Source organism: Orbicella faveolata, unplaced genomic scaffold, assembly GCF_042242905.1.
Source record: "Orbicella faveolata isolate gen_17 unplaced genomic scaffold, um_ofav_v1 contig_15, whole genome shotgun sequence".
NCBI lineage: Eukaryota > Metazoa > Cnidaria > Anthozoa > Scleractinia > Merulinidae > Orbicella > Orbicella faveolata.
The window spans coordinates 3,241,070-3,265,946 of record NW_028301542.1 but is presented as its reverse complement, the minus strand read 5'-3'; the positions used below and the strand labels follow the sequence as shown (position 1 = coordinate 3,265,946).

The window sequence follows — 24,877 nt, the reverse complement described above, 5'->3', positions numbered from 1 at the left end:
GTTTCAATGAGCCTTTCGATGCACGCATTTAAATGTTCAGTATAACAATTATTTTACAAATGGCTCTCATATGAAGTTGCTAACTGATGTGGATATACTTTAAAGCGATTCCTTCTCTCGCAACATGGCATTCAACTGTTTAATGTTTTTGCCTGAAATTTCCAACCGGATGGTTTCTGTAAATGGTAAGCACCCATGGTCCTAGGCGTTCTATGCGTAGACCGTGGAAACTGGGGACGAGGAACGCGACATTGCTCGCTCTTCGTGACAGAATGCGGTGTTTTGCGAAGAAAGTTTTAGCAAGAATCGCGCCTTATACGTTCATCTCACATACAAAGATGTCATCGTTTTCAGAAAAAGTCGGTCCACGAATTATATTGCTTGAAAACCGGGTAAGCAAAGTTCACGCTCGAAACGTCCTCGTGAGATAACAAATGAGCTGATCGCGGTATGAGTTCAAACTGTGAAAACACTGACAGAAAAATAGGCAGTCAATGACTGCATGTGGCTTCTGCTGTTATTGTTTAGAACATTGCAGTAAAACAAATCTTATTGCAATAAAACGAGCTAAATACGAAAACGTTTTTGGACTGGTAGCTCATTAAAAACATGCGACTTGTTTCTTGCACCGCGCGAAATATGTCGATCTCCAAATTTGTAAAGCCGGATAAGACTTTTGGTAACTTGAATTAAATATCTGATTAGTTTTCATTTTCTGGGTTGTCCCGGTTTAAGTTAACGCACCGTAAATGTTATATAACAATTATTTTACAACTGGCTCTCATATGGAGTTGCGAAAGCGTGAAGTGACTGTCTCCAGACAAACTGATTGGAAAATATCATTTTATCCACAGCTTTTTTTCCCCTGTAATTATGCGTGAATATTAAAACACAGGGCTGAAAGTTTTACAAAGAGCAAATTACAATTCATAGATAAACTCATCTTTACAGTTAACAGTAATTAATCAAATTTACACCCAAATTTCGATAATTTCAGGGATAAAAATCAAGCAGAGACATTCTTGATTTGCAAATTGAATTTGTTAATGGTTTCCTCTAACATGTTATTTTCGAAGGCTCACGTGCTCACGTGGGGATCAGTGAAAACATCACGCGACAACGAAAAGCAATGAGTTATTATGAAATGTCGATCGTCTGTGGTAGATTTTATGAAAGGAATTTCAGCTTACAGCTGACTTTAAATTTAGACTCCTTTTTAGCTGATGGTCAATTTTAGCGCGAATTTCTCAGTCTATTTGTTTATTTCCGCTTTTTTCATAGATTAGTGACCTATGTTATGCACTGTTACCTGCGTGTTTCCCCAGGGGTACCTCCCCTGTCCCCCGGCACCCCTCACGTCTGCCAGGTGGCCCAAAGCAAGAAAACAACGTCATTGTGAATGGCGTAATTTATCGTTACGCTATGTAACAAGCTCAAGTTTTTGGAAAACGTACGCGCAAAACATTTTTAGGAAAAATGAGCCTTAAAACTCTTTAGTTTCTGGGCACGGACACAGCTATGAGTGGAATTTCGAAATTTTCTTGGCTTCTCTTAAATTACCGGAAATAAAGCTCCATTTCAAATTTGTACGGTGTAGTGTGGACGAGCTCTTACAATTGGCATTATATTTAGTAACATTCGGTTAAAAGCCTTCACCGGAACGACACAAGAGGAGAAAGAGAAGAAAAGAGGAGAAAGATCACGCGACAACGAAAACCAGGTGAGTTGTTAAGAAATGTCGATCGTCCTTGGCAGATTATATAACAAGAATTTAACAGCTGACTTAAAATTTAGGCTCCTATTTATAGCTATTGGTCAATTTTAGCGCAAATTTCACAGTCTGTTCGCTTATCTCCGCTTTTCTTAGCCTGTGTTCACCCGCCGCATCCCTTCTATAAAAGTCGAGAAGGATTAGCGGCGCCGCTACCCAGACGTCCCTCTTCCCGATTTTTTTTTTTGAGAAGAGAGGGGGCATGTACACAGGCTACGTTTTTCAGTCATAGATGAAAACAGCGTCATTGTGAATGTTGTGACCTATCTTTACTTTATATAACAAGCTCAATTTTTTGAAAAACGTCCTCGCAGAACATTTGGTAAATTGAGCCAGAAAACACCAGTTTTTTTAATTATTATTTTCTCCCTACAGAAACAGCTGTGAACAGATTATAATTTTCAGATGCTACTGAAAAGATTTAGCTACAACTGACTGAAATTTCGAAATCATGTCGGCTTTTCTCAAATTGGTGGATTATCAAGGATGTTGGACAAACCTGCAATCTCATGCAATTAGTCTCTTAAGCTATTTTTGGAACAAAGGACTCTCATTTGACTCACTTCGCCGGTTATTAACGAGTATTCCACGCGTGCGCATTGGATATCAGTTGGCTATAATCATCTTATATCCAACAAGCGCGAGTGCAATAATCGTTTTATTAACCCTTTGAATATCAAACTTTCGCCAAAAAATACCGTTTTTAACCGTTTAGTCAGGCTTTTTAGCTGCCATGACGCTAAATAAGCCTAAGTTTTGCTAAAAAAGCGTTTTTTTACTAAAAGGAGAGACTTTTCGAGGATTAGGTACAAAATTGAGCAAAACTTCAATTACGGGCACGCGCATAAGCCAAAATTTGGACTTCTTTTATTTTTTAAATTTTTTTTTGCCATTAACCGTTCTCAATTTCGTTTGTTGGCCCTTTCCTTTCTGTTTTTCTCTGCCCTTTTACACTGGCTACCTTTCGCATTGTATGTTCTTTCTGGCTGCAGTGAAAAGTTGGATGTTAATTACGGGCGAAGCCTAGAAATGGACCTTGATCAATCATAGGTGTTGTGGACCATTTTACCACCGTTTTTGCACCAAAACTGATAACCTTGTTTTTCGATTTGCGACGTCGGAATGTCGTCGATATCTAAACCTGACCATTGTGCGGAAAGGGCTAGCCTAGCACTACTATCTGCTTATCAAGAATATCTGATGACATTTAAATTGATGACGTCACAAGTGGTACAAAGAGCACGACCATTAATTACGCATATATGCGTAGTTGGTATTCAAAGGGTTAAAAAAACGCCCCCAAAATACATAAAGCTAAAAAAAGTACTCTGTGTTATCTTTTATGTTGCTTTACCTGGGTCCTAAGACAAGAAAATGGGTTAAAACAAAACACGGTGAACTTGAGTCTCTTTGATATAGTTTAAAATAGATTTTTAAACTCAGTATCTTATAAAATCATTTCCAGTACTCCTTATTATATACGAGGGGCCTGAAGGGAGAAAATGGCAACCTGAATTTGCCCTTTGTTTCCGTCACCGTGAAAATGGGATTTGGATCACTAGAAACAAAAAAAAAAAATGGGAAAGGGACTGTATTTTTTTTTTTGGCAAAAATAAGCTGGGAATTGGGATTTATTTAACCATTTCACCTCCCACTTCAGGACCTAAACATTTTTACAGAGGGTTCAGTTCAGCCGATGCCATTCATTTCGGTGGAATAATTCGATTAAAATTCGATCGAGCGGTTATGTGATCGGATAATACAGGTTGCTCAAATACATTCGTTTTTAAGGGGTGGACAACGAAAATTGATACACAATCTTCATTTACGAGAAACGTTTTTAGAAGTTGTATTTATCATGATCATTTTAAAGATTTCTTTTTTATATCCTGCATAAAAAAGAGGCTTAAAAAGATCAAAATAACAGAAACTTTCCGTTGTAAAAGCATTAAATTGGCTTATAATTAAACCCAAAATTTTTAAAAAAGTTCACCATAGCGTCAAAAGTTGTTACATTTCGGGTAAATGTTACATTTTGTGTCCATAACTGTTCTAGTTCTCGTTAGTTAGTGGATTCTGCGAAAGCAAGACAGAGAAACACCAAGCACAGTACAGTTTAACAGCAGAACGGCCCGGGAACCCGTAGACAGTTTTAAAGCTCGCCACGCAAGAGGATTGTGTGACAGGGTTTACAGAGCGTCACGGTAGAATAAAAACTTCACAAAATAAATAAACCGAGTACATATTCTTAACTGTTTAATGACAAATTCCTACATGATACGAAGTAATTCAATTTATTACATTTTGAAGACAACGCGGTGAGCAAATATCCGACTCAAATTCACAAATCAATTGACAAAGATTCCTGGCCATGAAAGGTCACATGCATACTCATATTCAAGTACATAATCATATTAGGGACAAAAACTATTTTTAAACAACAATAGACTATTTTTCCGTGTTGTTAGAGAAAACACTGAACGACTGATGAAATTCTGAGGCTTTCCAAACGCGTTAGCTAATACAGTCTACAAACACAAATGTCTACAGTCAGAACGTTCTTTACATTTTGGCGCATAAAACTCGTTTTAAACACGCATTTTCTTGTTGAACAATCATAAGCTGTGCATGTATTCTCAGGTTCTCTCTCTCAAGGAAAGCTGCTTTTATTTGTGTTTGCAGTTCTCGGGTTTTTCTCGCGTCCCTTGACTTTTTCGCCGAAGCATTGTTTTTCTTTCTACGTTCCCAGTAAGTTTCCCTTTCTTTTGGTCTTTTACCTGTGTGATCGTCTCCTAAAGCATTGTCTTTTCTTTTCTTTCCTGCTGGTTCGTCGCTTAAATCTTCTCGTTTTTCATGATGCTCATCAACTGTCATTTTAAAATTGTTTTTCTTGTTGACTCTGTTGGATACCGCTTGTGCTGCGCTCTCGAAGGCGGTCATTTCTCCCTCGAAGTCATTTCTCTTGGCGGAGAAACTGCAGTCTTTGTTTTCCGTGCAAACCAAGAAAGGCGATGAGAGTTTCGTATCTTCTTGTTGCCCACCATAATTCCCGTCTTCAAACGCCAGCGCCCACGATTTCTCCTCAGACGTTCGACGCTGACTGTCAATGTTGGTCTTGGCTGCTGACAATAACTCACTGTATAACGAACGGATTTGTTTATTCTCCTCACTCCCTAGGCTCTCGTGGGAGTGAAACATTTCTTGAAAACTGTTAAGAAATCTGGAGGACGTGGGATCTTGTAAGCGTGTCGGGCTGCTAGTCTCGCTGTCTCGCCATCTCTTCTCTATTCCTGTGGCTTTTATCTCAATTGTAATGTGGAGACTGCAGTTTTTTGGATTTTTTATATGCTCTCTGCATTTGGAAACAGCGGAAACTGAACAGCTGTACACGTGAGTTTTCATTTTGTTATGTAACACACAAAAAACGTTGTTGAGATGAGTCATAAAAAAAGTTCCATTGCTATAATTTATATAAAAGGCTTGTATTCATTCAATCAATTAAATGAAAACTGGGCAAAACATGCAAATCTGGGGTTATCGACGCTGTTTTCCCTCGTCTCTAACCTGCCCTACTTCGTTCATAGCAAGTGATGTTTTACGTAACGGTTTGAAAATTGTTTTCACATGGAAGCGCAACCCTTAGGTAACGTGACTTGTTTCAATGAGCCTTTCAATGCACGCACATAAAAGTTATATAACAATGATTTTCCAAATGGCTCTGATATGGAGTTGCGAAGGCGTGAGGTGACTCTCCAGACAATAAAAGGAAAATATTTGTCAAAAACTGTTTTTTCCCCGTTATGTAATACTAAAACACGGGGCTAAATGCTTTACAAACAGCAAATTACATTTCGTAAATAAACTCATCTTTTCCCGCGATTTTTGCCTCGCATTCTTTAACTGAATCGAAATACTTGAGTTGTTTAAGAAGCTTGCATTTAGAATTAGACTCAACAAACATATGCTAAAATGTTAACATACTGGTAGGTAAAGAGTTAAATTAAACATCTTTATTTCAAGCTTCAAAAGTGGTCATTAAGAAAATAGCGGCAGCATGTATGCAAAAAATCACCGTGATTGCGAAATGACGTCTGTGCTATGCATTATTACACTGAGATGCGGCAGATATTTTTAAACTTAATGACGTTTTTCACGTGTTTTAAAACGTGAGCTTCTAACCGGAAATTAACCAATTCAAGCTGCTTTTACCTCCGGTTTTGTAAAACGAAGTTGATTGTCAGTCACTCAGATTGTTCTTCAGATGCATCGAGGTCGTGAGAGACTTCACGATCTAAAAAACCTTTGCACTTGTTTTGAAAAGTGTTCTAGAATGGTTTCTTTAGATACGAAACCAGAAATTAACCCATGCCATTGCATTCTTCTATGTTATTTAATGCAATACACTGATTATGCAATTCACGTTTTACAAATTCTAAAAAAGGTAATTTGGGACGGATATTCGGTCGATTAAATCATTGGACTACAATTTACAAATATTAAACACCGATGCTTTTGTTTGAGGTTGCTCTCACCTTGAAACGGAAACAAATCTTTGACATTTCAAATTTATAAACCTTGTCATTGTTTTACAATGTTTCACAAATAATTTAAAAGCTGAAAGCTTGTACATTTCATGCACAGGCATTAAGAGTAATTTAGCCCTCTCGCTTTGACAAAATTGAGATTTTTCCTTAAGCAAGAACGCAAGGTGACTTAAAGAACATCACTTTAAGTTACGATTTAAGTCGTTTTGAATATAAATTAATCCTTCCCGAGAATCCCCTCGCTTGGTTTATTTTTGGATCATTTACCATTGACTGTGTTTGAATCTGAATTACCGAGAGAGCACACATATCATTCATTAAGTTTTCGCAAAATTTGCACGCCATGGAATCTGATCCTCGCCCTCTTGGCTTTCCCGAGCTGAAGAGAGAGTTCCCGACACTAAGAAAACTACATGCAAATTGCATTTCTTTGCGAGAGTATATTTTAATTTTCTTCTTCAAATCGCAAAGTATTTTACATCGCTCGTACGAAAGAGTGTTCAAAGCACTTTAGCTAAACACAACTTTGCTTTCTGACTGATTCAATCCAGCGCAAACAGTCGGGGAACCAGCGTCGTTTTCGACAAATATTCGTAAAAGCACTCGAAAACTCTCCGATTTGCATTGTCCAATCAAAGCCCACGAAAACTACAAAGACTGTAGTACGAGCATGTGCAGTGAGGTACGTTTTACGGCACGTTGTATCTATGAGATGAAAATTGCACCCGGGCCCAGTCAATTCTCGACCGCAAAATGCCGTAGTTAACTGGTACGTTGATCCTCGGAGCTCTGTGTAAAATGCAGGCTTCAAGTACTTTGCTGCAGTGTGATTTTCAACACGTACGGCTATTGTATGGTTAATACAGAAACTACAGAATTCGTCGCCTTCATTCATTGTAGCTGCTTTGCAGGTGGATGGAGATTTTAACACAACGCAAACGTCATGTTCTTAACGAAATGTGCCTAACAAGGTCACTCCACGAGAGGCCTCATAAAGCAAAATCAACGCTTCACAAAGTTGATTGAAGTTCCCGCTTCAAACAGTACTTTACGGAGTGTAAAGTGATATTTCACAAAGTAACGGGAAGTACCATTTCGTAAAGCACCAAGCAATATTTATCAATGTACAAAGTTACTATGCTATGTTAAGGTACCATTTCCTGTAGGATATGGTAACTTAACACAATAACAAAGTAACATTTCGAAATTTATCTTGAGTTAAATTGAAAAAATCTATTTCGGAAGATACAACTTTTAAGCCGTAAAAAATTTTGTAAAGTATTTTGAAGTATCATTTCCTAAATGGCAAGCACAATTTTACAAATTGAATATACCCTAATGTCACAAATTGCAAAGAATCATTTGGTGAACTATCTTGAGGTACCATTTCCTATGGTACAAAAAGACAAAAAAACATTTCGCAAAGCATCTTATTAAGTTATATTTCCGATCTTAAAATGAAAAACTCGATCCATTTCGTACGATACAACTTTAACCTTTCAACACAACTTCGCAAATTCAATATGTTCAAATTTCGCAAATTGCAACTTCAGGTACCATTTTCTGCGGTACCAAAGTAACATTTGCAAAGAATCAGCGAAAAAATCCATTTCGGAAGCTCAACTTACACTTCGCAGAGTATCTCAGTGGAAGTGGCATTTCGTATTAGCGGTAAACACGATTAAGTCAGTTTAAAATACTAACACATCACAATTTACAAAGCACCATTGCGCAAGTGATCTTGAAGTGCCATTTCCTAAAGTGTCAAACACAACTGATTTGGCAGTCATTTCGTAAATGATCAAGATAAATTTCACAACAGGTACACCGATAATATCCTTTTTTGTCAACCCTACATGGAAAATATCAAACACCCTTTCGAAGATGTAATAACCCTATTTATATGCATACATACATATCTATATCCATGATTTTTAAATAAACTTTATATTCAAAACTGTGGTATCAACCTGTCTTAAGCAATAGCCTTTACTTATCTCTTTTACTTGTGCTTATGTTTGGGCCTCGTCAACGCTCGGCCTTGTTGACACTAAGGTTTGTTTCTATATAAGAATGTATAATTAAGCAAAAACAAGAACACCTTAAATTTAACAAATTCCTGTCGAGAGGCCTAAAATTCTATGCTATCTTTCGCACATAAATACATGAAAATAGCAAATGCATGGGCTGTCTGTTAGAAAAATGCAACCAAGGGCATTGCTGTAATTTTAGTTTGTGGATGAAAACACAGTCAAAACACTAGCAGAGAAATTTTTAATAATTTTATGCTATTCGCCCTCCAAACTTGCATTAAAATATCTCTTGTATTGCCCTTCTTCATTGAAAATGGCAGCTTTCTTCGATTGAAATAGTCTAAGTGATTAAACTTGCAGATATAACTTTTATTTTCCCGTCACTGGCAGTTAAGAACAATATTTTATTTACTCGCTGCGCTCGATGTTGAAATACTGTTTTTACCACTTCGCGCCGCCGTGTGATAATAGAGAGGTTAAGCATGACGTTAACGGCAGACGGCAAACGGCAAAGATAACTTCTGATTTTGAGTTCTTTTCTTCTAATCCGTAAATAAAGGACACAAAAATGGAATAATGTCTCTTACTGTTCATTGCAAATACAAATAACTTCACTTTACTGTACACACAGCTGAAGAGAGACGGCAAAAGTTTCATATTTGCCGTTTGCTGTTTGCCGCAAACGTCATGCTTAACCTCTCTAATTTCTATAGCTGGTTTTCACATGACGTCACTAAAATTCGAACTACAAAACTATTGATCTTCCTGAGATTTTACTTAAATGATGTATAAGAGCAGCTTAAAATTAATATTCATACAAATTTTCTCTCCGAATGGGTTCTTGGTTTTGTGATAAACTACGCTTGAATTTCTAAGCTTTTGCGTGACGCGGAATTTACATGACGGCCTAGAGAGCTGTCATGATGGTTAAAAGAGTGACTTATTTCGGGGAACTTGGCTATCTGAACAGTTCATGTCTTAGAAAAAGTATTATTTTAATGTTTTTGAGTTCCTCGAGGGATAAATTCACGCTTTTGTAGCAAAACTCAGTGACAGATGTTTCTGTTAGTTTCCGGCCGCCATGTTGGTGCCCATACGGAAGGGCACCAGCATGGCGTCTCCATACAAATCTCTATAAATTTGGGTAAAAAATCTCTCCGCATATCTCGCATGAGAAAAATTGCTGTGACCAGAATTTTGGCGAAAGTCTTTGCATATTTACGTTCTTACATTTTCCAGATTCTGGAATTTATCTATTGACCGGTTTTGATTTATATTTTGATCTATTTTGAATTGCGTGATACTGAAAACCAGCAATATCCCAAGCGCGAGGGTGCTAGGGTATGGGGAAAATATTGGAGACTTTTCCCGCGAACGGCGAACCGCTAGGGGTCACGTGATGAGAGTCAGATGTCACGTTTGAGGTTTTCGACTCGCATTTTAAACGTCAAGGGGTAGGTTTTCACATTTCAATGAATGTCTTTTCTGAACCTTTGGAAAGAAGTTACGGAATTCCCTCATTCCGGCTGAGGTAAGGGTAGATAGGAGACTTTTAACAAGATTCTAGAACCAGAAGAATGGAAATACCTAAAAGATAGAGTTCTTGGATTGTGAAATCCCTGCCCTTTTGTTAACCTGAAGCCTAAGAAAGGTACCCCTTTTGGGTGGAGCTTAATTGCTCCTGTAGAAGTCATTATAGGGATCACTCCTTCCTCATACACAAGTCAGTAGCTCTTGACCTGTAGTGATGAAGCCGCAGCCTAAAGACTGGTATGAGCCAGCGTTTTCAGTTTTTGAGCACAAACTTATTGCTCTCTGTCAACTTGTCAATACACTTGACCTTTCCTTTCTGATCTGGTCCAAGTTCACGGTCATTAACATCACTCTCACAACACAGCACTAACAATGTCACTCACAGTCTGATTCTTCAGTTCCACTGCACCATGTTTCATGGTCACTCATCATTGTCAGACATGAGTTCATTATCTTGTAAAATTCCCCAGCCTCGCAGTGTCACCGTTGCTATTACCTGTTCCCAGACTTCCTTTTATGGCTGCCGTGTAGGGGCATGCTGTTTCCGAACAGTTTGTTAACATGGCTCATTGAAAGAGTGATAAATTAAAATTGAACTCTAGAAGTCAGAATTGCTAGTTTTCTCTTATTCCTTGTTTTTCAAATGTCTTGATGTAAACTTTCATAGAGAAGGCACCGGATGTGACGTCATCTTTCGATAGCTAATTCAATTACATAAAAAGTGACAGACGCCGCAGAGTTTTCTCCCCCGCCCCTCTTAACCATTTCCCGCGGGTTGCTAGGTTATGGCGAAGATAGGAAATGGTTAGATCAAGTTTTACCATTTCCCGCGGAGAAAAGCGGGCTGCCTAAAAGCGCAATATCGCGCGTACGTGAGAATGAAAATCACATCAACCATTCTGGAAGAGAAAGTGTTTTTGAGCGACTCGTACAACTGTTCCCTAAAACAGAAGTTTTCCATTATTTTAGAATTCGAAGAGAAAATTTATCTCTATTATAGTGTCAACCAACGATAGTGAAGTTGATATCACGTTTTCAAGACAGGATTTAACTGAGGCAGAACATAAAAGAGAACGGCCGGCGAGCAAGAATTAACAGGCAAAGAAGTAGCCAAGAAGATCGAAAAAAAGAGTGGACCATGGCCAGAGAAAGGAGGCGAAACAGTACTGAACAATGCTGTGAAGTAGAGCGAGCGAGATCTAGAGAAAGGAGGCGAAATGTAAGCCGGGAATGACGCCAAGCGAGGAATAGAGGATGGAGGCTAAAAATATTAGTAAGAGACGCCGAGAAGTGGAGCAAACTATAAATAGAGAATGGTGGTGAAAAGATTAGTTCAGTTCAGTCTTCACAACTTCTGCTGGATGTTTTTGCATGGAAGATGAATTCCCAAATTACGGTAAGCACTCTTTGAACTTCTTTGTCAGTTGTTGAAATTTTCATCGCGTTTACTATAAAAGATATCAAGTTGTTTAGGTGAGATGACCTTATCTTCAACAGGAGTCAGTTAAAGTCTTCCGCCGCCTCGTAAAATGCTATAAATTTCTTCTGTTACGGATGGAAACCAAGAAAGGTCAGGAACCGTTTTATGCTTTAAAAGTGAAGTTTATATTTGACGCTCGTATGTGGTGATTTGCATATTGTGTTTACAAAGTATGGAGATTCTCTCGTTTTGTTCGTTCACTTTTTTCGGGTGAATTTTATTGATAAAGGTTATTAGTAAAAGACTGGTAAAGCTAAGGCCGATAAAATGACCGCAAAACCGTCCGCAAAAATAACATTCAAATCACGCTTTGGCGTGATCATGGCTTATTATTAAACTTGAACACCACAAGCATTTAAAATTTGGGACGTGACAAAAGCTTCTAAATGCATTTCTTGACTTAATAACCTTAAATGATAATCGATCTTAAACGAATTTCCTTTAAGATTTTTTTAATTCGGCTATCCTTTCGTTGAGACGGGATTTGATGTTTGGTGCTTAGATGTAGTGATATGCATATTGTGTTGATGTAGCTAGATTCCTCGATTTTTGCTTTGTTTTGCTTCGTTTTTTAATTTGTTGTTCAATTCATCGGTTTGGTAAAATACTTACTCCTTAATCCTACAGAGCGCAGGTTTCGTGAAATTATTATTGATAAATTTCTTTAATTTAAAGTTATTGTGTCGAGTAGATGATTAATTAGCATTTTATGGGAGCTTCGCTTTTAAACTTAGCTAAATCTATATATTAGTTTTGTACTTGATTATACACAGAACCAAATCAATAACCTTTTTTTTCCAATAAACTTTGTTTTACGTAGATTACCATGTTTTTTACAACCGTCCCCAGTTAGAAATCCAACGGTAGACGATCCAAGCTATATGTAATTTTTATTATAATAATATATGTGAGCGTGCAAGACATATTTTAATTAAGTAGTTGTTATTCAGTTAGTGACATATCTGACTGTTTTTACTGAGCACCAACCATTGTGAATCGTGATCGCGTAAGAGTAATTAGCTTTTTTTTATTCTTTTTCCAAGGCCAATACTTAAATTGTTCTAACTCTGAACCGATTCTGACGGGAGAGAAAGAATTGAGAAAACTTCCATTGACAAAAACAAATCACAGTGTATTCCCCCCTGCAGATATGATCCGGGATATCCCATGTAAAAAGAACGGGGTGTTCCTTTTAGGAGTCAAAAAAAAAGGAGCTTTTGGTACCTCTTGGGGTGTTCACCCTCAAAAGGTCAACAGCGGGGGGCTTTCGCGATACCTTTTACGGAGGCCCTACGGTATTGAACCGCAAAAAAATATGAAGGGAGATATTTGACGATTAACTTTGCGAGCAGAAGATATTCGATGCAATCGTCTTTATCGCTGTTAAAAATTATGAAAGTGTCAGTTAATGTGTTGGTTTAGAATTGGTACCTCTTAGGTGTGAAAAATATTCAAACTACGGCCACAAAACAGGATCTTGGTACCCTTTAGGGGCTCTTTTCAAAATTTCCGACGAGCACCCCCATCCTTTTTATATGGGTATCCCCCCCCCCCCCCCCATTACGGATATGCGAAGCTGGTAAGTTACCGAGGGAACACAGCTGAATTTGCCTGCATTTCTATTTACTCAATATTGTCCACTTATCGGATTTTCCTTGTTTATGTTTCCGCTATCAACTACTCGGACCTAAAAACCGTGTGTTTTAATGTCCTTGGTACTGGCATATGGACATATTGAAGTCGGTTGAAGTAAACAATTCACCAACATAATTGATTACGTTTTTGTTGATTGATAGATGTCCGCTCAACCAGCCGACCCAAATTAACAATTCCTTTCCCCGATATCACCTGTAAAGTTGGACGTTTATTTTAGATTTCCTGCAATAATTTCTGCGATGATCGTTTTTCCGGCAAAGCCATCACGATGAGGCTTCTTTCCCGAGAACATTTCAAGCGAGGAATTGTTTTCAGCGCGATATTTCATTGCGGATTGATGTTCCTCGGAATGGTTATACTACAGGCTAGGCCGAGTGGCGGCTTTTTGCAGAGCAAGACTTCGCAGTCAAGTAGGTGTTATTCATCGATAGTTCCATAAGATACCATTCTGAAAGCAACAATGTTCTAATTTCAGCCATAGAAAACGTCTTTAATTCCATCACTCACTCAGTCGTATTGTCCCTGAAAACATTTTCGCCTGCGAGTGAACCAGCGCTTATGTACTTTACTTTAACACTTTACTTTACTTTGGCACTTATAATTTCATAGATGATTAATTCGTTTTAAATTAAAGCATCGAAAGGTTTATCTCCCATTTACCTCTGACCAGAAGCAGTATATATTCTAGAACAGGAACTATCCCTTTTACGGGCGAATACTCTTTAGGGTACAAAGGCGAAACTGCCGAATCATTTAACCAATTATTGGAATATTATTAAAGGGGGAAAAGTGTTTTTGACATTATTTTTCCTTCACTCTAATGCATTGGCGTTGCCATGGTTTCAAAGCGGACACCAACGTGCCAACCTTGCCAGCCTTCCCCCCTCAATTACGTATATAACTGAAATATTTTTAAAGCCTGAATTACTTTCTATTTTTGAAAGGTTTTGTCCTAAACTTCTTGAGCATCGTTTTTGTTCTTCTAGAGGATTTCTCACAGAGTTCATAAATATGACAGCCGTAAACAATTTTGCGCAGAGCTGTGGGCTTTTTGTTAAGTCGATAAACAGCTTATTGCATACGATTGTACATCACCAAGAACTGACTGAGCTGTGTTTTATAATTGTGCGATATGCTTATGACAATTAATTTATTTGCTTGGGCAGGGTGCCATTTCTCGCATGACAGAAACTTAAACAGTACCAGCGAAGCATTAATAAACGGGCCACATTTAAAGCCGCAAGAAGAATACGGAACTGGCGAGTTTAAGAAGCGAGTTGTCATGCAAAATAATAATATTTGTGAGAGAGCATTTATCCAGTGATAAGGCCTCTCTCATTTGCAAGCATCTGCAGAATTCTCAATATTAATGTCGCACCCCTTGTTCAGCAGATTGTTTCTATGTTTTGGATCACACCTCCAGTAGTTTCGAACTTAATACAAGAGAGGCTATTCATATTCAAAGAGTACAACCCTCTTAAGTTTGAATCAACAATTACACTATGTAAATCTAAAACTCCTTATAATTCTCACACTTTCATGTTTGTGGTCATTTTGTTGTCACAATTAGCATGTTTCTACTTACAAATTCTACTTCCAACGCTAAGTACATCAATCAACTGAAGATGAAAGGGGAATTAATCTGTCCAAACATATCTTTGAAGTTAAGAAGAGCCCTCCAGTCACCTGGTGTTGGTTTTCAGGAGGGCCCTTTAAAAATTAAGGTCTAAAATATGTTAATTAAAAGTATAAAATACATTAAAGTAACAGCGGTGATATATAGCAATAAAAGCTAAAAACTTTGCGCCTTGACTTCTCTACTAAACGATGATCGCTGGGCTTTTATACGCAGGTGCGACGATTCTTGATCCGTATGAACCAGTCGGATGTTTCAGGGATAAAAGAAAACCACGCGCATTTCCGAAACAGATAAAAATGAATCAGTCTGTGAACTGGCATGACATGGCCAATTCATTTGCAACCATAATTCACGCATGTGCTGCTAAGGTGTTTCAAAATGGTTGTTGGTATTTCGGCGTGGAAAATTACAAGGAGTGCTGGAGTGGCGTGAACGGTAGCATGACATACAACAGACATGGACGATCCAACAAATGTTTCATGAATTATAGCGTGGGAGCTGAATGGACCATATCTGTTTACCGCTTTGTTGAAGGTTAGTTATGAGTTGATCACTTTACAGGGAATTCAGCCTCCTAACACCTGGCAAGTCTAAGAGTCTGGGCGCTAGTGCCGTGATGTAGTAGAATGGTTCCCAGACTTATGCACATGAAAGTAAAAACAAATCACTCATCGCTTTTTGTTAATAAGGATTTAGTTATGCATAAGTAAGCAAGCGGTTTGGTTAAAAACATATAATTGTAAAGTATCTACAAATTTTCAACGCAAAACTATATTCTTTTCAAAATCTCAGGTTTATTAATCTTAAAGTATTCTTAACATTTCGCAAATTTAAGCCTCGATATTCTTATAAAACATATTCTCATAAAAAAGTAAAGAGTGTAGAATAGTTTCCAGGCTCTTGCACATGAAAGTTAAAAAACACTTCAGCTGAACATCTATTAAGCGGCCAGTTATCAATGTTCCGAAATTATTGTCAGTAAAATACTGTAAAGTCGTGATACATAAATTACCTTTGTTTTGGAAAAGGCAATGTCAGGTAAGAGTCTGAAATAGAAAGTGATTGTCTTGAAGTGGCATCATGTTTACTCAGAAATTAACCCGATGGTGAAAAATATTCAAGGTACACCAACCTCTATACTGCGACCGGCCAACCCCTATTCTTGGGGTTCATCCACGTGACCAATAGCTTAACAACGGTTACTCTCCGCCATCTTGGTGTCGATCCCTCAAGCGCAAACAAAGCGTATCCAAAGAAGAGTTCATGTGAGAAAGAAGGGATGGTTTTACGCGTTGTTGTTGGCTGTTCGAGCAAAAATGGGAAATCGTAAAGGTTAAGGGTTTTTTCGTATACCTAAGATTATTACAAATCAAAGGGAAGAACTGGAGGATCTCACTATTAGGAGGACAAACGAGTGGATTTCTGTGGTGAGTCGCAGCGACGCTACAAACAAGAGAGTGCTAGAGAGTGAACCAGTTTGTAGCAAACACTTCGCTCTGAAACTACCGGAACAGAGCGGCTTTGGTCGATAAATTGGTCAGCAAAAGGATCAATTAAATTTAAAGCTACTGCTTTAATTTTGCACTGGTTGAGTTTGGCATAAAGCTGATCCATTTCCTCTTTCGAAGGTGCCGATGGGCGCTGCATGCGCTGAGGCGCCGGCTAATGCAGTCCCAGAACTAGAAGCTGCTGCATGGTTTGAGGCTTGCGGCTGTTGTAGATCCTCAATTTTCTGGTCGAACTTTTCTTTGACCTTGTTAGCCGATGAAACATCGATGTCCTTGGCCCTGGCATCCGGCACTTCGTTGACATATGTCGGCAAAATCCATGAGCATTTTACCTGTGTGCAAACGAGCTTGCCATGAATTCGTGTAGTTGCCTCTAAATAAAATAAAACACTCGCGATATGTGAGCATGACTCAGCCAGTCCAGCTTTGCATCCCAAGCAATTGGCTGACAAAATAGTCCCATCGTTTTCGGAAATGACCCAAATTTTCACTAAAGGATCATTCATACGCTGTGAATGCTGAACACTTGCTCTCACGACATACTTGCGGCGATTACTTTGCCTACAAATGAGGTTACAAATCCCGACACCATTTGATTAAACGCCTCCAGACTCTTGAACGCCTTGAACTGCTTATTGGTGTAGAAGCTGGTCTCAAGAACGAGGTAACTCAGCAAGTCCGAGACTTCCACAGGAAGCAACCGTTCTGGACTGAACTGCTCGGCTGTTATGCTTGCTGGGTCAACCCCGATGACCGAGATCTTTTGCCAATATCTTTCCTTTTCTCGACTCTCTAAGCTTTTGGCATACTCAGAGAACACTGGGGTACCTTAAGATGAATGCCCGGTACTTTTACCGTTTCTTCTTTCTGGAAATTCATGTAATTGTCGAAATAATAGAGCGATAATAGAGAAGCTTCACTGTAGAAATGGACTATATTATTAGCATAAATTTGACACCCGAGGGACACCAACATAGCGGACACTGATTTGATCAAAGCTTGTGACGTCACGTGAAACCCACTAATTGGGCCGTCACCTCCCATTTCTCCGAGGAGGGCCGCTTAATTGATATGTTCAGCTTCGGGTTAATTCTTAAAATATTCTAAAATTTTGCAAATTACAGCCTCGATATTCTTATAAAATGATTTTTTTTAAAAATAATAATAATAAATAAAATAAGTAAATAATAAAGAGTGTACCGGTATTACCAAGAACTATCTGTGTTCAGGCCATTTCAGGGTTGTTAAATGACACAGAAATTGTTCGGACAGTGTTGTTGATCGATCGGGCAAATTATAAGTAAAGAAACGTTTTCTTGTGATCTGTGTTAAAACACACTTAAACCCTTATATTTGCTAACTAATCATAATGTTATGTAAGATCATTAGCGTTTCAGTCCCCAGTCAACTGATCTAAATATTAATTTTCGTAATTAGTTCTTAAAATTTGTGAATGAGCAACTAGTATTTAAGTACCTCCCTTGATGACGCTCTTGGCTGCTCCAGTCCACTGAATTGGGACACTGAACGAAAACCTTAAAACCACTTTTTTATGGTGATCCGTGAAGACATATTTTTTTAAAAAAGCTGCATCTTGAAACATTATTTTAGAGTATAAGCCGATCAATTTTTTAAAATTCAAAACTTCAGTAGTTTATACACTCTATAAAGCTCTTATGTCATGAATTGTTTCTTTTAATCTTCAGTGAATGGTAGCTGGAGTCAGTGGTCGTCATGGCAACCATGCAGCATGACGTGTGGAAGGGGAAACAGAACACGCAATCGCACATGTTCTAATCCAGCGCCAAAATGGAACAGGAAGGATTGCCATGGGACAAATATCTTCACAGAGAGCTGCAATTTGCACAAATGTAAAGGTACGTGCCTTTATTTATATTTTGTCCTTAAAGTCATTTCAAATTTTTTTTGTAGAAATGTGGAAGTCATTGTTTTTTTGCATAATTATAATTGTTGCCATGACAACCACTGTAGACTTTGTATGATTCTTGTTGTTTTGTAATCACTGAAAAATGCTATAACGGTGTTGATGTTTTGAGTTAATTACTCTCTCAAAGGCGTGTTCATTGTAATAAAATGATATTGTTTGGAGCTTCCAGAGTAATTTGCAATAATAATGATAACAATAACAACAATTTTAAAATAGACTTCTCGTGTTTATAAATAAAGCAAAAGATTCAAAACTGCGGTAAAATTCCGTGTCAAAGAAATAGATTCACTCTCAACATGGCTTTGCTGCATTTTCCCCTTTCTCTGTAGAAGGTAATTTTCTCCATAACAATGAGACTTACCATGGTACTGATGAATCCTCTTTGCTACTGGTAGCGAAGATTGTGGGCAGCTCCCTTTTGGCTTTACTTTGTTTAAGTGGATTACTGTGGTTTGCCTTAAGATATCGCAGAAGAACTCGGTGAGTATCTTTGACAGCTTGGTCTGCTTTAGATGATATAATGCTCGCGTTTCAAAAAAAAACTGTTATGAATTAGGACAGGGCAGGGCTATTTAATCTTTAGAATGATTTATTCGCGGAAAGGAGTGAAAAAAGTCAGTTATGAAGCTCATTTTAGAGAGGTATAAAGTTGTTGCAGCACAATAAACAGTATAAGGCTGTGGTGTATACTACATGGAGTAATATACCAATATCAACACATACAAAAGGAAAATTAAATATTGATCCAATTCTCGTGCTACAGTGGGTACAATGTGACTTTGTTGAAAAACAAAATATGGCGGGCGAGGCTCGAAAGGCGAAATTTACATCGAGTCTCATAGTTTGTATATCGAACTACTGCGATTTGAAAACAGTTTTTATATCGTTTCTGAAATTTCTTTTTAAGTGCGTCGAATGTGTATAAAAACAATTTTTTTTTATCTTTATTCCAACACATTCCTAGCCTCGACATTTAAAATTTCTCAGAAGCATAACCATAGAAATTTCGAGAAAGTATTCTATAGAGGATATTATCTTAGGAAGGCCTGAGCTCTTGATTCTTCTATGGATATTTTTCAGATCTAATTCAGAACTCTTAGATCCGTGGGAAGTCCTTTTTGATGACATTTCCTTGCATAGAATCATTGGAGAAGGGGCTTTTGGAAAAGTGTACAGAGGCCAGCTTCTAAAACAAACTATGGAGGTTGGAAAAGGAAGGAAATCGCCGCGTAAGACGGACAAGAAACAACAACAAACGAAAGAGGGCCTGACCGTTGCTGTGAAAATGTTGCAAAGTATACGATTTGCTTCTGTCAGCTTTCTATAGCCTATAAATATAGTTATGTAATTATATCTTTTTTTCATTCTCTTCTCTAAAGAGGTTTGTTACATGTTTGCGTACAGGCCCGGATTTGCACTGTACCAAATCAATTGACCGTGGAGACCTGGGAGAAAGCCGTGAAGAACTAAGGAACATTATATCTTTGTCACTAGACAACTTGCAGTTTATACGAAAGGTTGTTGAACAGTTTAAATACCGGTTAACACGTTAAAAGTATTAGAAGGTAAACATATCGTTAAAAAAAAAAAAACTATTTGGTAACAAAAATATTTTTTTGTTTTTGCTCTACTAGATGGCGCTGCGGAAGAACAAATACAAGAATTTCGAGAGGAAATACAGCTCATGAAACAAATCGGGTATCACCGAAACATATTGAATTTATTGGCCTGCTGTACTATGACAAATCCCATGTTCCTTGTAGTGGAGTTTGCAAAGAATGGGGATTTACTTCACTACCTCAGGAAAAGAAGAGAGCAGGTACTATAAGATAACTGATAATCTTACTTCCTATTTGGTAAGTAAGTCTTAAAAGCCTACTTACCAACAATACCTTGTTTTGTTCTAATTGAAGCATTAGCAAATGAAAGAGATGAGGCGCCGTTGAACGGGTACTGAAACATAATTACGATCCCTCACATTGTGTTTTGTTTCTTCACGTTGTTTTGAAATGCCTTTTCCTTCCGGTTTTTTCAATTATCGTTTTCTTTTTTTAATTTTGGAGGAGAGGGTGGAAACGTGCGAAGATTTTTATAAACAATTTATTTCCCTGAGCTCTTTATATACCAATATTATATAACTATGAATTTCATTAAAATGTCTTGTCCGTATAACATTGAAAGATTGCCCTAGGTTCTACAATCTGCTAATTCTTTTAAGTAGACTGAGACATTGTAAAAGTACAGGCTCCTGCCGAAGAAATCGCTTTTGTTTTGAATTTTAGATCAAGCAAGCTTTTGAAGCGATGGGAGAAGCAGCGCCTCAGCACTCAAGATATCAAAACATGGAGGTCATAAATGAAGGAAGCTTATATGACGTAAAGTATACATTTTCAACTCATTGTATTCGCTTTAATTTGCACGTTCTGTAGAGAAGGGAGACGGAGGCGGTTACTGGTTAGGGAGCTGGAAACAGAATGAGATCCATAGCCCCCGTCTTCAAATGTTTGTCCCGAACATTGGTTGAATTTGCGTTCGTTACGTTAGCGCGGAATTCAGCTCCTCCATTCTTTGTAAATACTCTGAATTCTCCGAAACAGTAACAGTGAGCTGACATCAAAAAATGTAATTGATATCCATCAAAAGCAACTTAACTAATTTCACTTTCAAATTCGCGTGGTTGGAAATGGAAAGGGCGGGCCTTCTCGACACGAGATTAATTTATGGTTGTGTGCAAAAGCAACTTAGACAGAGGCGTAATAATGCTATTGCGACGATTTTGTTATTAAAAGCATGTAAAAAGTAGTTTTAATGTTACCATTTGCTGTATATCAGGTGTCTCGATACAGCTTTTTCTCGACTATACCAACCATTTTCAATCAGCTTTTTAAAAGTCTTCCTTAAGTCGGATCGATATGAAAATTGCACCAATATTTGAAATGGATTGAAGTTTGGTATAAGTTATGTTTAAGACAATCGATATTTCCATGGAAACGATAAGCCAAAAATTTAAAAATCGATAAAATACAAATTTTGATCGAACCAGATCTGATATGAAAAAGCTAATATCAATGCCTTAAGTTATGCTGTATGGCAAATAGAATATACAAAAATAAAAAGTTCGGAATCTTTGATCCAGAGTAAATCGCAAGACTTTTCAAATTATACTTTTTTCAGCATAATAGCAATGAACCGACAGCTGAGCGCTATTGTTTTCAATTTTTTTGTATTTTGTTCTTTTTGAAAGTTACTATAATGCTAGTTTCACAATTTTGCATTAAAGCGAAAAAAAAATGAAAAGGACTGACACAAACAAAAAACAAAAAGAAAGGAAGGAGAGAAGCCTATTAAATAGATCTCAACATACACCATCACAAAAAGACTAAATTAACTGAAGCAGGGTAGAAATTTGTTCCATTCTTTTATGTTTTACCATGCAATGATAATACTAAAATGCGTCTTTAAGTTATGTTACGAAACTATGAAAATTTTGTTTGTTTTCTTTATCGCGATTTCAAGAACGAGACTTTCTCTTAAGATCACGCCCATTATAGTTTTCGGGTAAGTTTTGATTTTTAGTGCTTTTTCAAATATCTAAAACACGGCTCGATAGATTTTCCTGAAACGTTAGTGATGTGTGTGCCATAAAACACAAAGTTTTATTCCAAAGATTTATTAATATTGATACACTCTCTTAAGGTCACGCCCATTATAGTTTTCGGGTAAGTTTTGATTTTTAGTGCTTTTTCAAATATCTAAAACACGGCTCGATAGATTTTCCTGAAACGTTAGTGATGTGTGTGCCATAAAACACAAAGTTTTATTCCAAAGATTTATTAATATTGATACACTGGAACACTTTCAAATTTATCAGTGAAAGAGGCCCTTGAACCGACAAACCGTTAAAAATTTACGATTTAAAAAATTGTATTAAAATATTCAAATTAGTGTTTAATGCATTCCAACAGCCTTGTGAGTGTTTCGTCCCTTTTCAGTTCACCAGTGGAAAAAACAGATGCGAAACAATCGCTCATCGGAGTATCCGAGATGACAGTGAACCAGAAAGGGATTTCATGACAAATAGAGACAACTTACATGACGATGATACTCTCACACCCGCTGACCTAACGACGTTCGCATGGCAGATAGCGAAGGGAATGGTATGAGTTAGATTACGTTTATAATGTAGAGATTGGCCAAAGTGTTTGCGATAGCTGTTATTACAGGTATCAGTGGTTTGACATGCAAACGAGTCGAAAGGGTCAATTCTGCTTTGTATTGACCCGTTCGCCTCGTTTATATGCCTTTTTTAACAAAAAAATATTTGACCGCAGGTTCAACTGTAATAACAGCTACTTATTTATATTTGCAATATTAAGAATGATACTTTGATGATCTATTGAATATTGCTGTTTTTGTCTGCTAAAAAGATTTTTGTTGGTTAAGCAATTGTTGTTGAAGTGACCAAAATTTCCCTTTCTTATTTTGCATACGAGTTTTTGTCAGGTAAAGGATTCGTCCATCGTGACCTAGCGGCGAGAAATGTTCTCGTTTGTGAAGGCAAGCTAGTGAAGGTAGCTGACTTTGGATTGTCGCGTAACGTGTACGTTGGGAAAGTGTACCATGCTACAAAGTCCAGAAAGCTGCCAACCAAATGGATGTCACCGGAAGCCATTCATGATCAAGTGTTTAACGCAGAGAGCGACGTGTAAGTTTAAAAATATCACGTGAGGGGAGACGGCGAGGTTCCTAATCAGTGGGTTTAATCAAATCCAATCTAGCCAAAGTTAGTGGAGTCTCCTGATTTAGGTACTCAAATAAAATTAGTTTTGGTTCGCAGTTAATCTTTTTTAATCATTTGGTGACAATAGTTTTTTTTTTTTTTTACCACGGAGCTTCGGTTTTTCATTTGCTATTGTGAGGTATGACACTGGTATTACGGCTCAGGATATATAGAAAAGTTGCTAAAGGCAAATTTTCTAAGCTGGTTAAGATGCTTAGCCTTATGGATGGTAGTCGTTTTCTTTTCTCCTTGAAGTTGTTTTCCAAAATCCCTAAATCTGATAGTGCCATGATGTCATTCATATCAACAGGTGGGCGTATGGTATTCTACTTTGGGAGATTTTAACAATCGGTGCGTAGCCTCTCTGCTTTCGCCTTGCTATTTTGGGAGATATATCCTTTTGGCTTCCTAGCTAAGTTGATATAATATTATATCTATTTTCCCTTCTCCTCTGTATCTAGGTGGGACTCCATATCCTACCATCAGCAATCATAAACTTTTGGGGGCTCTGAAATCTGGATACAGAATGGACAAACCACAAATGTGCTCGGATGAGATGTAAGCTTACTTTTTTTTTATCTCACTCCGTTCTGTTCATGAAATGTTAACTGAAACACGCCACTCATTTTTTCTCAGGTATGAATTGATGCGACAGTGTTGGAAAGAAAATCCCGCTGAAAGGCTTTCATTCACTGTCATCCGGGGACAACTGGAACGGATGATGTTAAACCATTGTCCTTATTTGGATATGGCTGACACAAACTATAGTTACGCACCCTGTTATGACGCTGACAGTAACAAAGAAACGGGACTGGAAAATACTGCTTTGTAACTTACACGTTGACTTGCAAGTTACAGTTAACTTGCGTGTAAAATTTTTCGACATGATCTTTCTCCCAGCAGTACAAGTAAATTTATACTCCTTCCAGGACACAAAGGGGGTCCACCCATTTTGTTTACGCCCTAGACATATCAAGTTTATTGCTGAGAGCGAGCGTAGAGAGCGAGCAGCAAAATGGTCAAAATTTTAGAACAATATATAAGGCGGGAAAGGGTGGGGGGGGGGGGGGGGGGAGAATTCTCAAATTCATCACTTTTTACCAGAAGGCATTGCATTTAACCAGAGTACACTGAGCCATTTTCACCAGAGTTCATTGCGCCACGAAAAACTCAAATAAAACACGGAGCTTAATTAAAATAAAAGAAAATATTCTAAAGAAAACTCGAATCGCCGAAAAAAATGGGCATCAAACTTTTAAAAGCGATTAAATGAACTTTTAAGTTCACAACCCTTCTATTCTCAAAAGCGATGCGAATTACAGCAGCTAGTGGACTTGCTAACCTCAGTTGAAGGTTTGCGACATTTGGACTATTCCACGGCCCGGTAAATATTACTTTTAAGTGTTGTTATGTCTTAAAAGTGTTGTTTAACAGAAGGTTTTGGGTTGATTCAAATAACTATCAGAATTAGAATTGTAAAGCTGCGTAATCTTCTGGTTTGTGAAATTTTAAAGTAACCGTTGCGCGAGCTTCGTACACGCAAAGAGCATAGTTAAGGATCTCGACACCGAGAACGCGAGTGTGGCACATTTCTAAATTAAACGCGTGACGACGCCCGAAATGAAAGGAAAATTACGTCTGCGAAAATCGCCATCTCACGCATTATCCAATTTGGTAGAGTTCTGTGCGTGAAAAACTCGTGTAGATATTTTACGGAGGGCCAAAACTTGCCTCTTTCAAAAACCCATTAAGCATAGTTAAGGATCTCGACACCGAGAACAGGAGTGTGGCACATCTCTAAGCGCATGAGAACGGAGTGCGAAATGAAAGATAAATTACATTAGCGAGAATTGCCATCTTAAGCACTGTTCAATTTGGTAGAATTCTCTGGGTGAAAAGCACGTGTAGAGTTGACGCAGGGTTTAAAATGGCGTCTTTCAACAAAAACACTTCAAAATGCGATTGTGGCACATCGTTAAACGAGC

The 24,877-nt window shown here is 37.8% G+C and overlaps 2 protein-coding genes and 1 pseudogene across 2 annotated transcripts; 1 reads left to right on the top strand and 2 right to left on the bottom strand.

Annotated features, from left to right (window-relative positions):
• Positions 1 to 4,012: 4,012 nt before the first annotated feature.
• LOC149113146 (uncharacterized) lies at positions 4,013 to 5,184 on the bottom strand. Its single transcript, XM_089288442.1, has one exon. The coding sequence runs from the start codon at positions 5,171 to 5,173 to the stop codon at positions 4,334 to 4,336; it is 840 nt and encodes a 279-aa protein (XP_089144568.1). The 5' UTR covers positions 5,174 to 5,184; the 3' UTR covers positions 4,013 to 4,333.
• Positions 5,185 to 13,203: 8,019 nt separating this feature from the next.
• Positions 13,204 to 24,839, top strand: LOC110048927 (fibroblast growth factor receptor 4-like). The gene is made up of 12 exons (XM_089287965.1): positions 13,204 to 13,427; positions 14,870 to 15,190; positions 17,871 to 18,041; positions 18,442 to 18,592; positions 19,193 to 19,407; positions 19,747 to 19,931; positions 20,395 to 20,487; positions 22,105 to 22,269; positions 22,606 to 22,817; positions 23,203 to 23,243; positions 23,354 to 23,450; positions 23,529 to 24,839. Exons 1-12 carry the CDS (start codon positions 13,286 to 13,288, stop codon positions 23,722 to 23,724), a joined length of 1,989 nt encoding a protein of 662 aa, XP_089144091.1. The 5' UTR covers positions 13,204 to 13,285; the 3' UTR covers positions 23,725 to 24,839.
• Positions 16,176 to 17,767, bottom strand: LOC149113145 (uncharacterized; annotated as a pseudogene).
• Positions 24,840 to 24,877: the final 38 nt, after the last annotated feature.